Genomic DNA, 12,183 nt, shown 5'->3' on the forward strand with positions numbered 1-12,183 from the left:
GGCAGAACCTCAATGATTATCTACTGCCTGGGCCAACCTTAGGAGCATCACTTCTGGGAGTTCTGCTAAGATTCCGAGAGCATGCAGTTGCGGTTAGTGGAGACATCAGAGGCATGTTCCACCAAATTCGCCTCCTCCCAGAGGATCGTGCTCTGCTCAGATTTCTTTGGGGTGACATCAGTCAAGAAGGACCTCCTGCAGTGTATGAGTGGCAGGTGCTACCATTTGGTACAACATGTAGCCCTTGCTGCGCCACATTCGCCTTACAACGCCATGTCTCTGACAACAGCCAGCCAGATGAAGATGTGAGGACATCAGTTCAGAAATGCTTTTATGTGGATAACTGCCTACAGAGTGTTCCCACAATTGCTGAGGCGAGGCATCTGGTTGACAAACTGCGAGCCCTTCTTGCGTCTGCAGGCTTCGATCTACGTCAATGGGCAAGCAATGAACCAGGTGTAATAAGTCATCTACCAAAAGAAAGCTGCTCTGCTGGTGTTGATCTATGGCTGGTTCAGAACAAGACAGATACCCCAGAATCTACTCTAGGGCTAAGCTGGCTCTTTCACACTGATGTTCTTGGTTATAAGCATCGTCATGTGGAGTACGGTGTCCTCACGATGCGTAATATCTACAAGGTGCTGGCGAGTCAGTACGACCCCTTGGGCTTCATCCTACCCTACACCACCAGGGCTAAGATAATCGTCCGACACCTTTGGGACAAACACAGGGGATGGGATGATCCACTACTACCGCAGGAGCTTCTGCAAAAGTGGAAAGACTGGGAGGAAGAATTACAAGTCTTACCTCAAGTCACCCTGCCCCGACCGTACTTGTCGAAGTCTGTGGACATCTCCGGGCTTCAGAGAGAGGTGCATGTATTTTGCGACGCCTCAGAAGAGGCTTATGGTTCGGTGGCTTATCTGCGAACCACTGACAGACACGGTGAAGTGTATCTGTCATTCCTGATGGCCCGTTCCAGAGTTGCACCTAAGCGGTTTCACTCTATGCCCCGATTGGAACTCTGTGCTGCCCTTACTGGTGCACAGCTCTCACAGGTGCTGAAGAGAGAACTTACCATCCACATTGATCGGACAACCCTTTGGTCAGATTCCACAACGGTGTTGACATGGCTGAAGTCTGAATCCTGCCGGTTCAAGGTCTTTGTTGGCACCCGCGTGGCCGAGATACAGGAGCTGACAGACGGGCATGTCTGGAGATATGTTGATACCGCCAGAAACCCTGCTGATGATGTAACACGGGGAAAGAAGCTGCAAGAGCTTGTTCAGCCAAATAGATGGAGCCTGGGACCTGCCTTCCTCCTGACCAGTCCAGACTCATGGCCAGAGGACCCCACTGTTGACCAAACAGAAGATACCTCAGAGCTGCGTAAGTCTATCTTCTGTGGGGTCGCTGCTGTTGTATCCAGCCAGTTAACTTTGGACCTGGCCCAATATGGCTCGTGGAAGGAGCTTTTGGAAGGGACAGTGCAGGAGCTGCATGGGGCGGCCAATTCTAATGATAAGCCTACAGCTGAAGACTACCGACAGGCTGAACAGTTAATACTTCAGAGAGCTCAGAGGGATAGTTTTCAGCAGGAGTACAGCCTCCTGAAAGCTGGTAAACCTGTTCCCAGCAGCAGTCGACTTCGCACGCTGTCTCCTGAGCTGGATGAAAAGGGAGAGCTCATTCGTGTTGGAGGACGACTCCGTCGAGCAGAAGGCCTGGAACTGACCACTCTTCATCCAGTCATCTTAGACCCAGGTCATCGAGTGACAACGCTTTTGATTCAAGACTTTGATAATCGCCTCTGTCACCCAGGCCCAGAACGGGTGTTCGCTGAGCTTCGACGCTCCTTTTGGATCCTGCGAGGGCGTGAGGCCATCCGGCGTTACCAGTATAACTGCGCTGACTGTCGGCGATGGAGGGCAAAACCTGCAGTACCGAAGATGGCAGACCTGCCATCAGCCCGTCTGCGTTTTTTCAAGCCTGCCTTCTATTCTACGGGCATGGACTGCTTTGGGCCATTTGAGATTAGAGTGGGCCGGCGCCGTGAGAAGAGATGGGGGATCATTTTCAAGTGCCTCACAACCAGGGCAGTGCACTTGGATCTCCTAACCTCTATCGATACGGATGCTTTTCTGATGTCCCTTCGTCGGTTTATTGCCCGTAGAGGAACGCCCGCAGAACTGTTCTCCGATCAGGGGACGAATTTCAAGGGAGGTGAGCGAGAACTTCGTGAGACCTTCCTTGGAATGTCTGAAGAACTACAACATCTCCTTGCACCACAGAAGATCTCCTTCCACTTTAACCCCCCAGCAGCTCCACACTTCGGAGGGGTGTGGGAGAGGGAGATCCGCTCAGTTAAGAGTGCACTCTATGCCACAGTTGGTGCTCAGCCCGTTCCAGAAGAAGTGCTTCGGACCGTACTTACTGAGGTTGAAGGGATCCTTAATAGTAAGCCCTTGGGTTATGTGTCTTCAGATGCCAGGGACCCAGATCCAGTGACTCCCAGTGTTCTTCTTATGGGGCGGCCTGATGGTTCACTACCTCAGGTAGTCTACCCCGAAAGTGAGCTCATCTGTCGCCGCCGTTGGAGACACTCCCAAATTTTGGCTGATCACTTTTGGGCCCGTTTTATCCGACTCTATGTGCCGAGTTTGCAAGCTCGCCAGAAGTGGCAGACTACACCAGCTGATATTGCAGGGGACTGTGTAGTGATGATTGCTGATCCACGTCTTCCGAGGGCCCTCTGGCCCATTGGGAAAGTAGTCAAGACCTATCCCAGCCCTGATGGGCACATCAGGTCCGCTGATGTAAAGGTGAAGGAGAAAATCTACACCCGGCCAGTTGCCAGGCTGGTTGTCCTCCCTGCACTCCCTTCTGGAGAAGAAGACGGTTCCACTCCTGCTACTACGCCCCAGTCATAGAACTTTGTTGCCTTTAGTGATGAGCAAATGTATCACATACATTTGGGGGCGGCTGTAGAAAAGGCCCCAAAGTTATGCTAGAGTTGTTATTATTTATTCAATCATGCTTTATGTTTCATGTTTTCTGCCGTTTATTCAGTGCTTGTAACAGAGTAGGAAAGTGCGCACTGGTTTGTGTATTTTATCTGATGTCACGCAGTTAGTATGCAGTACGGTAGAGAGAGACGTTTGTTGTCACGCACTTAGTATGCAGTATGATAGAGATAGGCGTTCGTCATTACAGTTAATATTCAGTACTACAGAGATTGTCTGTCGGTTCGGACATACTGGTGGGTGTCATTTTTCCTCAGAGTGTGCGTGAATGTGAAAAGTAAGTAAAGTTATATCTGCTGCATTACTCGTGATATTGTATTTTTGGCGCTGTTATTTCTGTTATTTGATATGTTAATTAAGAGTTTTTAGGGGTCGCTACACGACCGTTGTGTTAATTATATCTACCTGATTCAATACGTCGGATCGAATATTTCATATCGGGTTGAGACATGTTTGCTTTATTTAACACTTGTTGTTATAAATGTTCATTATTGTGGCTGAGTAAAGTTTTATGTGGTGTTAAATATTATTATCTGGACTGCTATTAAGGCTTTAAAGTATGTTATAAATGACAGTATGTTATAGTTACGTTATTGGTAACTTAATGTATGGTAGATAATATTAGAAGTGTTTAAATCCTTTCTCTTTGCATACTTTTCTTAAGTTTTAGAGATATATAGTCATATTTTCTGATTATTGTTTATTTTATATTATAATGTAGAGGGGAATGAGTATATGTATGTTTCCCTTATTCATTTGTATTTTGTTTCTCTCTTTATAGAAACCACACCCATATTCAAAATTGCATTTAAACTCGCTCAAAGGAGAATAAATAGAACATTAAGAATATATCTCGGCTCTTTATTGCATACTCTGGAATATTTGGCCTTAAGGAGTGTTCTGGCCGACACACCTGTGTGAACCTGGTGATAAACCCAGAATTAGCACCTATACTGAGTGTTTACCCATTATCTCCACTACAAAGCTGTTATTATATAGTTTTATTCTGTAAAGATAAAGACTTGTTAATATTTAAAATTTATTTAAATTTGAACAAACTCTTGCAAGTAAATAACATAAATTTAAATCTACGGTAAATTACCGGCAACCCAGCTGCAATAACATTGTAATTTCTACTGAATTTTTTTACAGTGAAGGCTAAAGCTAAATATATTTTCAAATTCAAAAATATATTTTACTAAGCTTTACTTTCTACAAAAAAGGATTGAGTATATATCTAAAACATATTTTTGGCCAGAGAAATGTATTTTTTTTTCAAAGTCTTTTTTTTAAATATACAGTGAATACATAAATAAATAAATAAATATACTGGCAAAATATAAATATTTTTATAAAATGTATGCAAAAAGATCAAATTATAAGTATAATTTTACAGTTGAGCAGTTTAAATTAAATTTTAACCTTTTCAAACCTGTTATGTTCACAGGTTTATAACATACAAAGTTTTTCTTCCAATGCGATGTTAATGTAAATGCTTTAAAATATATTTATTTTAAAATATATTTTAAAAAATATACAAAAAATGGCCAAAAAATATATCGGTGAAAAAATAAATTGTTATTTCAGCACATATATTTTGTGGCCATTTTTTGTATATTTTGTAGTATATTCAAAACTATATATATATATATATATATATATATATATATATATATATATATATATGCCGTATGGGTTTGCTGTGGAGTTAATGCAAGGCTCTACCAGTTGAGACACCATTGCCAAGCCCTTCAAACGATTGGCTTAAAAAAAACTCTTCACAAACCTTTGGGTGACGTCACGGACACTATGTCCATATTTTTTATTGTTTATGGTCTGTGATCACCGCTTGCAGCTATATTGTTAACCATTCTTTTCTTATGTCTTCTTAAGTCTGGCATACTTTTTTTAATCTTTAATAAAACATTTTTGTATTTATTACTTATTGCAGTCCACTAGTTGCGGACCCCAGGGCCGATGGGCCATCTGTGTAAAAAGACATGAAGTACTCGTCTTCTTTAAAGCAAGTGTACAAAAGAAGCCGATGGGATGAAGAGAGGGGGCCGGAGTGATGAGATTGATGAACAACGACTTGTCAATTCAGTGCACAGATTAACCCGAGGTCCAATCGAGCGGCGGTTAATTAACACACCAGCATCTATCACTGACATTACTGACGGGTTTAATCTTTACTAGAGTTTTCGTGGGACTTTCAAGGTTTTTGGAGACGATCAGAACCAAGTTTAATTTAAAAGAGCCTACCAAATCTTTATATATGAAAGAGGGAAGAAGATTATTTGACTCTTTCTTATGAAAATAAAAGTATAACTCTCCTCAACAAGGCACACAATTTGAGGTATCATTTAATTTGTATGCCTATGTGCATGAGGTGACATTTGCCCTCCAGTTTAGTACTCAAGAATAGTGCTTTATTTAAATCCTAACAATGCAGTATGAGTTATAATATTTGCCTTAGTAAACATCACTAAAAAGTGCAGTGCACTAGCAACTAGCTCCTAAATGTAGCCGTGGCAACCTGCGGTCATAAATGATATAATGATTTAGTCAGAAGTCAATATCAACTTCATTGCTTTTCCATACTCTTATTTTCCAGCACAGTCTGCGACTGCAGCGTTCACTTGGCAAATGCTGATGGATAAATGTCATCCAATAAGAGCCCGAAAGATTTTGTCACCTATAAGGTGACACGGAAACTCAATCGAAACGCTGCCACCCCAAAAGCCATTTTTTTCCCCAGATAATTTACGAGGAATTGAATAAAATTCGTCAGCTTGATTGAATAATTGATTTTTTTTTATTTCACAATCTTTTAGTAGTCAAATCTTGACGGTCAGCGGCGAAGTGCTAAATTGGCACACGTTATAATTTCAGCCAGGTTTTTCATTGGCAAAATCGTTTAGACTACTTAACTCAATCACCTCCATCTATCAGGTCAATAATTTGGGTATAAAGCTACTTAGACAGACTTCTACTCAGACACAGTAAATCAAATTTACAGAGAACAGAGGCACGCAGAACAAATTTATGTCCCGCTTTAAAGTGTATATTTATGCATGATATCTTGACAAGGTTAAAGTTAAAAATAGCCACAAGGAACAGTTTTGTGGCATTATTTGTTGTTTAATAGGAGTAGTTAAACATCCAAAAATTTTAATTAATGCATGTTTTTTTGTTAGTGTATGTCTTCAAATAATCTGATTCTAAATTACAACAATGTTTTCTTTTATCTTTTCACTCATTTACACATTTAACAAACACTATTATCCAAAGCGACTTACAGTGCATTTCATTAATGCAAAACCATGACCTTTGCATTGGAAATGCAATGCGCTACAAACTCAAAAATATGGTAAAAAATGGTCCCAAGCTGTCACTGGGGCAGAACCCTTTAAAAGGTCCTTATAGTTGGTTTGCCCCCTCAGATTTGTTCCTTATCAGTTTATTTCTGGTATTCATGGCAAGGTTTAAAAACAAGGGTTTACAAAAAAGATAAATAATTAAACCTGTGTTATGTATTTATAAGACTAACTGAAAAAAAAAACTAAAAATATAATGAAAATTTCTTTAGGTTTTGTTATTTTATAAGCAACAGAGCTATGCATCCCCGTATGGCAATGGGTCAATAATTGCACTAATAGATGATTGGACAGACATTTATTTGTTTTTCTGGCAATGTAGGAACACACACTGTAAGAAATCTAGCATTAAAGGAATATTCCATTTTCTTAAAAGAAAAGTCCAGATAATTTACTCACCACCATGTCATCCAAAATGTTGATGTCTTTCTTTGTTCAGTCGAGAAGAAATTATGTTTTTTGAGGAAAACATTGCAGGATTTTTCTCATTTTAATGGACTTTAATAGACACCAACAATTAATACTTAACTCAACACTTAACAGTTTTTTTTTCAACGGAGTTTCAAAGGACTCTAAACAATCCCAAACGAGGCATAAGGGTCTTATCTAGCAAAACGATTGTCATTTTTGACAAGAAAAAAAAAAGTACTTTTAAACCACAACTTCTCGTCTAGATCCGGTCCAGGGCGACCTAACGTAAATGCGTAGTGACGTAGGGAGGTCACGTGTTACATATATAAAACGCACATTTGCGGACCATTCTAAACAATAAACTGACACAAAGACATTAATTAGTATCAGTTGACATACAACAACGTCGGAATGGTCCTCTTTCTTAACACATGTAAACACTGGGGCGGAGTTTCACGTTCGTCCTCTGTGACCTCTTGACGTCATGACGTATTGCGTGGGGTCAGCTGGCGCATCATGACCGGATCTAGACGAGAAGTTGTGCTTTGAAGGTGCATATTTTTTGTTTTTCTTGTCAAGGATGACAGTCGTTTCGCTGGATGGGACCCTTGTGCCTCGTTTGGGATCGTTTGTGGTCCTTTGAGGCTTCGCTGGAAAAACTGTTAAGTGTTGAGTATTAAATGTTGGGCTCTATTGGGGTCCATTAAAATGAGAAAAATCCTGCAATGTTTTCCTCAAAAAACATAATTTCTTCTCTACTGAACAAAGAAAGACATCAACGTTTTGGATGAAATGGTGGTGAGTAAATTATCTGGATTTTTCTTTTAAGAAAATGGACTAATCCTTTAAGTAACTTGGTTTTGCAAGGCAATTCAACCAACTATTTTAAGTTTTGATCTGTGATAAGTTGACATAACTCATAAAAACAAGTTGAAATTGTTTAACGTGCACCTATTTCTTTGCTAAAAAAATTTGTGTATTTGGTCTAATACAATGTGTTTGCGTGGTTTATGGTCCAAAAACACATTATTTTTCACATACTGTACATTTTTGTAGCTCCAGATTTCCCCCTCTTCCTGAAATGCACTGATTTTGTACAAAACTCATTGATTTGAAAAAGCGCTCTGTTCCTGATTGGCCAGCTAATCTGTACGTTGTGATTGGCCAATACCTCTGACATCTGCAGGAAATGTGACGCTCCTTACCATGTTTGAAAGATTCGATCACAATGCAATGCTAACAGGAGTTAATATACAGGCTGTGAGTCAGAAGCGTGAGGAATTATGATAATGTCGGTCTTGTCTACATCACCAATCCCAGGAAGTTAACTGTTGCCTACAATCCGTGTGTTTGTGGTCCAAGAGAAGAGATTGACGTTGGAGATGATAACTTGCATCATCGTTTACTTTGGGGTTTGTACCTTTTGCATATCGTAAACATAACACACACTTACACACCAAAGGAAATGTAAAATCGTGAATCGGACCATTGGTGCTCTTTAACTTTACTTGTTGATTTGACATAATTTTTTACAGTGCAGGAACATTAAATACAGTGCATAAATAACCAAATATTTATTTTGAATCAACAGATGTTTTTTTCTTTAAGCCTTTTTTTAGACTGTCCGACATCTACTTTGTTTAATGGATAACTAAGGTTTCTTGTTTGTGCACATCATTGCAAATTGTACCAAGGACAGATGAATACGGATTTATTAGACATCTGTTGCCCTCACCAACACACTCACATTTTTACATAACATGCCTATATCATTAATCAAGCCATTTGGGGGTGGTGTGTGCTGTCACGGTTGTTGTCTGGGAAGTCTTCAATTCTCTCGGGTCATTAGAGGGAACGTGCGAGTGAGACAATGGAAGAATAGAGCGGGCTGGTGGTGTATTGTTCTCCGGGGTCAATCCTCTTGTAGGATGTGGAGATAAAGCTTTCAGAAGATGGTGGCAAAGAAAGGTCAATGTCTATGAAGATCTTTCTTACCCTTAAGAAAGATTTACAGGGGCTATTTTGAAAATGTTTTATTTTTTATAATACATATAATTGTTTCATGTTATTATTGCATTCAATTTACTGATTTATATTTTAAAAATGTTTTTTTAAGTTACCATCAAAATTAGTAGCGATTTAAATACTGATACAGAGCGCACTACTCGTATAAGAAAGTGATCAAGTACACGCAACACATTTTGTCTTAAATAACAAGTTTGCCCAACAACCATACGATAAGGGGGGCACACTGTGTCATCTGGAGGGGCACTCCCCCTAATGCCCCCTCTTGGTGACGGGCATGATTAAGGTAACCCTTTTAGATGACCTGTTAAGTCAAGCATTAAACTAATGTGTTAGACAAAACTAGTATTTTAATAGAAAAAGCTAACAAATATTTAAAACAATGTGTTCCTTTGTGCTAGCAACTTAAAGGTCACGGGTTTGATCCTTAGGGAATACAAATAGATTGCATGCACTTAACTTGCCTTGGATAAAAGCATCTGCCAAATGCATGCATGTAAATGTAGTATCAGGAAATGTCTTGGGTCCTAAGTCTATTTAAACATATTGTACTGTACATTTTAGGCGAGATCGCAAATCTGAACACAAAGAAAACACACACCTTTCCAGTTTAACTTAAGATATGAGATTTCAGATATCATTCATTTTTGTGGCAAATGCAAAAAAAAGGGCAAGTTGTGCAATAAATTGCATTGCTTCCCAGACAGCAGATGACTCTGGGCCAGATCCGCACCGGATCTAACCGGGTTGAGGTTAGTTCAAAACTTTAACCCTCAAGGGGACATTTCACAAGAGTTTTTTAAGATGTCAAATAAATTTTTGTTGTCCCCAGAGTACATATGTGAAGTTCTAGCACATATTATCATATAGATAATTTATAATAGGATGTTAAAATTGCCACTTTGTAGGTATAAGCAAAAATGTGCCGTTTTTGGGTGTGTCCTTTTAAATGCAAATAAGCTGATCTTTGCACTAAATGGCAGTGCCGTGGTTGGATAGTGGAGATTGAGGCGCGGTATTATCCCCTTCTGACATCACAAGAGGAGCCAAATTTCAATGACCTATTTTTTCACATGCTTGCAGAGAATTGTTTGCCAAAACTTAGTTACTGGGTTGTTCTTTTTCACTTTTTTGTTGTTGTTGAAAGAAGCAATGGGGACCCAATTATAGCACTTAAACATGGAAAAAAGTCAGATTTTCATGATATGTCCCCTTTAAGCAACTTACAGTGCATACCTATACATTTGAATAGTATGTTTGTTCCCTGTAATGGAACCCACAAACGTTTGCACTGCTAACACAATGCTCTACCACCAAGTTAAAGGAATACTTTAAGTACTTAACTTAATAGTTAACAAAACTAATAAGCAGGCGTTTGTATAGACTGTTTAATCGGACGCACGTGCGGTGACGCGATACGCGTCTGGTCCGAACTTTACTTCCGGTTTCTGTTTGTGTAATGGTCAGACTAGTTGCTGAAACTGAACTCATAAACAAATACCCCGTCAAAAATAAGAAATGTTTTGGGTTCCTATGTAATCTACGTGTATGTAAACTATATGAAGTTTCTGTTTTAAGCATATCAAGCACAAATCGAGTTTCTTGTATTGTCATTATGTAGTGGTTAGTAAGTAATCCACTTTATGTTTACCATGCAAAGCGATGATCAAGTGAAGGTTTACTTTACAAATATTTCACATTAAAGCCACCGTGTGGTTATGACAAGCAAACAGTTGGCAGCCAATCAAACCCAGATTCATTGGGGAAATTACCGCAACGATTACCTTGAACCTACGTATCCATTATTGTGTCGCAGTTCTCGATTACTTTCCTGTTAAGTAAGTTGAAAGCCTTCCGACTCGATACTAACCAAAGGTTGCCATTCCCAGACAAATGTGCCAATAAGAGCACATTTACTGAGTGCTAATGGCTGCGTGCACTTCCTCATTGACTTTATATGCGAGGGCCAGCGCTCCGTCGCATGTCTTCAAAGCTGAATTGTCGTAATCCATCTCAAAACCAATATCAATTAGCACATACACTGCCGTTTAGTTCCTAGGTACTGAGATAATGAGAGATTAAGCAGAGCGGGAAAGAGACCAGATGATAGGTGAGGAGAAAGGAAGACTTCAAAGCATCTTCTCTCTTAAGGTAAGAGATAATGTGTCGAGATAACAGGGATATCAGGGTGAAAGTAATTATGTCTTCTTGTGTGTGATAGGTACAATACAGGTTGTTTATCTTCAAGCACACAATGAGGCCCTTGTGCAGGGCAATAAAATACCCGCCACCTATTAAACCGCCATAAACCTCACACCACCTCCGCCAGCGTACGGTGAGTTTGTTACCTGTGTGAAAAAAACAAACACACCTGCACTCTGTAACATTTATACATGAATTTGCTAAAAGTAAAGGAGAGATTTTGAGAAATATGCTGAGTTTGGGATAAAGCACTTCTTTATAAACTTATTTTATCCACAATATAAGCATTGGATCAAATAACATGCACTCCAAATTAGGGATGCACCAATATATCTGCCTATAATCGGTATCAGCAGTTAAAAGCATTTTTCCAATATCAATGTCAATTGGTAAAAAAAAAAGGCAAATTATATTCCGATGATCAAAAGGAACGGAAAATGCATCCTGTGTGATTATTTTGAATTGGGTCACAATGACAACATAACATAATAATTTAAAACAAAGAGTTAAAAGCAAAACTATCGGTATCTATCGATATCAGTAAATGAATTTCGGTTTTGGCACAAAACGTTTGTATCGGTCCACCCCTCTAAATAAAGATGCACAATTTTTGGCTGTATGGCTCCAAAACCTTTAACATCTGAAGAACCTTTCTGTTTCACAAAAAGATTTTTGTAGTAATAAAGGATATTCCGACTCTAAAAAAAAAAATGAAATGTTATTTTTACTTTAAAGGGTCTTTGGAGAACCAAAAATGTTTTTATTATTGGCATCAACATAAAGAATTCTTTCTTTAAAGGGATACTTCACCCCAAAATAACATTAGTCATCTCTACTCATCCTTAACTCATTTCAAATCTGTATAAATTACTTTGTCCTGCTGAACACAAATGAAGATATTTTGAAGAATATTTGTATCCAAACAGATCTGGGGCACCATTCTCATAGTGTTTTTTTACTTCTATGGAAGTCAGTGGTGCCCCAGATCAGCTTTACTACAAAAATTCTTTAAAATATCTTCATTTGTGTTCAGCAGAACTTGAGAGTGAGTAAATTATGACAGAATTTTTACTTTTTTGTAAACTATGCCTTTAAGAACCTTTTAAAAGTGTACCCTTGAAGTTGACACAAAAAATGAATGATGA

At 39.2% G+C, this 12,183-nt stretch overlaps 1 protein-coding gene across 1 annotated transcript; it reads left to right on the forward strand.

Annotated features, from left to right (window-relative positions):
• Window positions 1-6: 6 nt before the first annotated feature.
• On the forward strand, window positions 7-4,002 carry LOC129428128 (uncharacterized). Its single transcript, XM_073866242.1, has 2 exons — window positions 7-3,300; window positions 3,805-4,002. Exon 1 carries the CDS (start codon window positions 114-116, stop codon window positions 2,928-2,930), a length of 2,817 nt encoding a protein of 938 aa, XP_073722343.1. The 5' UTR covers window positions 7-113; the 3' UTR covers window positions 2,931-3,300; window positions 3,805-4,002.
• Window positions 4,003-12,183: the final 8,181 nt, after the last annotated feature.

The sequence above is a fragment of the Misgurnus anguillicaudatus genome, chromosome 3 (genome assembly GCF_027580225.2).
Source record: "Misgurnus anguillicaudatus chromosome 3, ASM2758022v2, whole genome shotgun sequence".
Lineage (NCBI taxonomy): Eukaryota > Metazoa > Chordata > Actinopteri > Cypriniformes > Cobitidae > Misgurnus > Misgurnus anguillicaudatus.